This window comes from Mesoplodon bidens, assembly GCF_964165515.1.
Source record: "Mesoplodon bidens genome assembly, chromosome: 19".
In the NCBI taxonomy this organism is placed as follows: domain Eukaryota; kingdom Metazoa; phylum Chordata; class Mammalia; order Artiodactyla; family Ziphiidae; genus Mesoplodon; species Mesoplodon bidens.
The window spans coordinates 22297852-22301666 of record NC_138179.1 but is presented as its reverse complement, the minus strand read 5'-3'; the positions used below and the strand labels follow the sequence as shown (position 1 = coordinate 22301666).

Here is a 3815-nt window from a genome sequence, read left to right as displayed (position 1 = left end):
CATCACATACCCAAAGAGGTGTTTCTCATCAAGGTTTACACCTTGGGAAACTGGACTAAATCCAACAACGTTGCCATTGCTCAGAGCATCGCTGGAGCCTCTCTTTAGCTCTCAGATAATGTGAGAAACCCACCTGTTACATCATGGCGACTCCTTATCTTTGATTTAAAACAATCTTATGCCACTTGAGCACTCATTTGCTTTCTCACCAGAATGGGCACCCGGTGACTTTTGGCCATTTCCAAATACCAGACGTATCCTCGAAGGATGAAAATCTGCCTTCACAGAGGTTAATCAGAAGGTTCTCTCGCAGCCTCAGGCAGGCCTCTGGGAAGAGTCTGAAGGATGAGTGAGCTGTGATGGGCCAAGGAAGGCGCCCACAGCTCCGTGACGTGACCGCGCGGCCGGCCAGGCGTCATTTGGATGTGTAAGTTTTGAGTTTCATTTTCAAAACCCTCGTTGCTTTACAGCCACACGTAGCACACAGGAATGCGATCCAGGGGCTGAGCACAATCCAGTGGGTCAGCCAGCCCGAGCGGGGAGACGGAGCAGCAGCAGAGGCTTTTCTGGAAAACGGCCACTCTGGGCACACGCCCACAATGAAGCCTGGACTGAGGCCACGGGTGCATCCGCTTAGCCACCTGCTTTCCCTGGGAAATGGGTCCTCCGGCCTCCACTTCGGCCATGGAACCAGGAAGGGGGAGGGGGTGACCTCACAGCGAGTGCCCGTCGGGGTGGAGGTGGGAGGCTACACCTTCCCCCGCCACCCACCTCCTTCCAGAGCCCAGCCGTTATTTGTCTCCCAACCCCCCTTCCGGAAGCGGCCCCTCGTCGCCTCCGGAGGGTCCAGGGTTTACTTCCGGTAGACCTTGGAGGAGGAGCAGCGGGAGAGGACCGGGGAGGAGGAGGCGGGGGCGGGGGCAGCGGGGCGGCAGGAGGCTCGGAGGGGTCAGGCAGGGGAGCGAAGGAGGGAAAGGCGCTGATACTCCGGCCCTTCCCGCCCACAGCCAGGGCCCTGCCCTCCCGTGCGGCTATGTCCGAGGGGGAGAGCGAGGAAAGCTCGGGCGGCGAGTGCCCCGTGTGCTACGAGAAGTTCCGCGAAATGGAGGGCGCCAGCCGGACGCTGAGCTGTGGCCACATGTTCTGCCATGACTGCCTGGTCAAGTACCTCCTCTCCACGCGCGTGGACGGGCAGGTCCAGAGGACCGTCGTCTGCCCCGTCTGCCGCTACGTCACCTTCCTAGGCAAGAAGAGCTCCTGGCCCTCCAAGCAGGACAAGAGCTCTCAGACCCTGGCCGTGCCCATGGGCCTGACGCCCATGCCACCGCCGGACACCCTAGGCCACGCTAACCCTCTGGCCCTCTCCCAGCCTTTCTGGAGGCCGTCCCCGAATCAGGGCGGCCAGCTGCCCTTGGTCCCGCCGCCCGGCCTGCCCCGGGAGCCGCAGATCTTCATCATCAGCTGCCACGGGATGCCCCTGGGGAAGCAGGACAGCATCCTGCCCGGGCGCAACCTGGCCGAGCTCTCGGAGGCCTCCCTGGTGCCCAGCTCCACCCGGTCGTTCTGCAGCTGCTCCCAGGCCCTACTGCTCATCATCCTCATTGCCGTGGTGGCCGTGGTGGCTGCCATCCTGCCCTGGGTGCTGGTGGTGAGGAAGCACGCGTGAGTGGGGCACCGGCCAGACGGCCGCCCTGGAAGCTGCCCGCTCACACAGCCAGGCTGCCTGGGGGGGGGCCAGCCGAGCCCTGAGGGGTGGCCAGGGGCAGAGGGCGTGTTAGGGCGGTGCTGGCTGGAGGTCCAGTGGCATCTCCCCACCCCGGCTCCTTGCCCCCAGTGCATCTCAGACAGAACAGGGGGGCCAGGACTGGGCTGAGCAGCCAGGCTCTGGGCTGAATGAAATGGAAACTCCAGGCTCCAGGCCAGGGAGGAAAGCGTGATGGACACCCCTGCTCAGAAACAGCAGTAGGGGCATACTCTCAGGGGATACTGGCCCTTCCTCTAGGCTAGAGCCGAGCAAGGCAGGGAGATGGGCGGCTGCTCCGTCCTGTGGGCTCACCAGCCCCGAGGGGTAGTCCTCATCTGCCAGGTGACCTACCTGAGGCCAGCTGGGGTTCTGCGTGGGGTACATCCTGAGGGGGCCCAAGGGCAGGACTCCTCCAGGTCAGAATTCCCAGCCAGGGTCCTCCAACCTGCTCCGAGCAATAAACAGAAGGAGTGGCGCAGGGGCCAGAGGCACTTGTGTTTCCTGGAGTCTCAGCCCCCATCCGTGACGCCCCACAGCTGGGCAAGGGTGCCAGCCTGGAAGGTCTTCCCTGAGGGGGAAGCTGATCTCAGGGAGCTCCTGGAGGAAGGAACAGAAAAGGGGAGCGGAGGCCACGTCAGGAGTCGGAAGTTTGTTGACAGAGGCTGAGGCCAGCAGAATGGCCCACAGAGCCAGAGGTCTCCCCAGGCCTCCCCGGCCCAAGAATGGTCCAAATCTTGAGTCCTGGGGTTTTCAAGGATAGTCTGGAAGGCGGGCAGTGCAGGGGAAGCCTGGTGGCCGGGACTTGAGTCAGCTGCAAACTATGTGGGCAAACGAACCCCTGGGGGCTCCCTCTCAGCCCAGGTTCTCCTCTTCCTCATGACCAACCACTCATTAGAGGCCACACCAGCTGGGCCAGTTCCCGGGGTGGATTCCCAGGCTGGGCTGGGTGAGGAAGGGTGGGGAAGAAGACAGCTGTGCTTGGCAGGGATGCTTCTGTCTCAATGAACACTGGAACCCACGGCGCTGGCCAAGGTCACATCACCCAGGGACCCCGCCTATGCTGGAGGTCCTTGATGAGGACACTAGAAAAAGCTCAGGTTGGGTCTTGGCTGGGGAGCGAGCCATTCGGGGAGAGCTATTTTCTGTTTACTAAGGCCCACAAGTCAGTGGGCCATCATCTTAATTTTAGGGCTAAAAACAGCAAAAATCTCAAGCTGTTTTCTGAAATGGGTGGTTGTTCAGAGCCCAGGTGTGCCAACAGCCAAACTCTCCACAGCCTCTGCCTCTCTCAGCAAAGTTCGCTGTATGTGGAGAAAGAAGTAGCGCCCTCTTACCTAGTTCCTAAAAGCCTGTAGTGGTGGTCATTTGGGGACCATTAGGGGATGGGATCCACCTGCAGGGGATATTGGGACACAGGGAGAGTTGATTTAATACACTTATGGGCTTCTTTTCAAGACTAGAGAAGAACATAGGTGCTATTGGGGGAGGTACAGGTGGATTCATGGGAAAAAATGTTTATTACAGGAATTAAAATGTTAAATTTACAAAGACTCTACTGAGTCAGTTTTAACCACACCCAGGCTGCTTCAAACAGTGTCATGAATTTCTGGGGACCTGCTTTTAGCCTTTCCAGATTCTATTGTGTTTGCCAAAAGTTAATTTCGAAATACCTGTAGTGTTTCCATATTGTTCAGTCGTGACTTGTAGATGGCATTTCTTTTATCTTCAAACAATGTCAAAAGCTATATATTTTCTCAAAGATTCCAGACACATTGTAAATGCATGTGGGAAGCGATGAGCCTGGACTTTTAGGATAATTCATTTTAAATGAAAAAGACCATCCGAAAACACAGATGCAAATGGCTCTTAAACATTTACTCAGCCACACTTGTGAGAGCAGTGCAAATGACAATTCTGCTGGCATCCCATTTTTCACCTATTAGCTTGTCTAAACTCACCCTGCTGCCAACGCTGAGGGAAGCAAGTGAGGTTGGTAGGAAGGGATACTGATAAAACCCCTAGGAGGGGAAATTTGACATTATCTATCAGATGTCCACTTTGACCCAGCAAT

At 57.5% G+C, this 3815-nt stretch overlaps 1 protein-coding gene across 1 annotated transcript; it reads left to right on the top strand.

The window, feature by feature from the left end:
- Positions 1 to 989: 989 nt before the first annotated feature.
- Positions 990 to 1666, top strand: RNF222 (ring finger protein 222; the record flags this gene model as incomplete). The annotated part of the gene is made up of 1 exon (XM_081218925.1): positions 990 to 1666. Exon 1 carries the CDS (start codon positions 1034 to 1036, stop codon positions 1664 to 1666), a length of 633 nt encoding a protein of 210 aa, XP_081075051.1. The 5' UTR covers positions 990 to 1033.
- Between the last annotated feature and the right edge of the window lie 2149 nt (positions 1667 to 3815).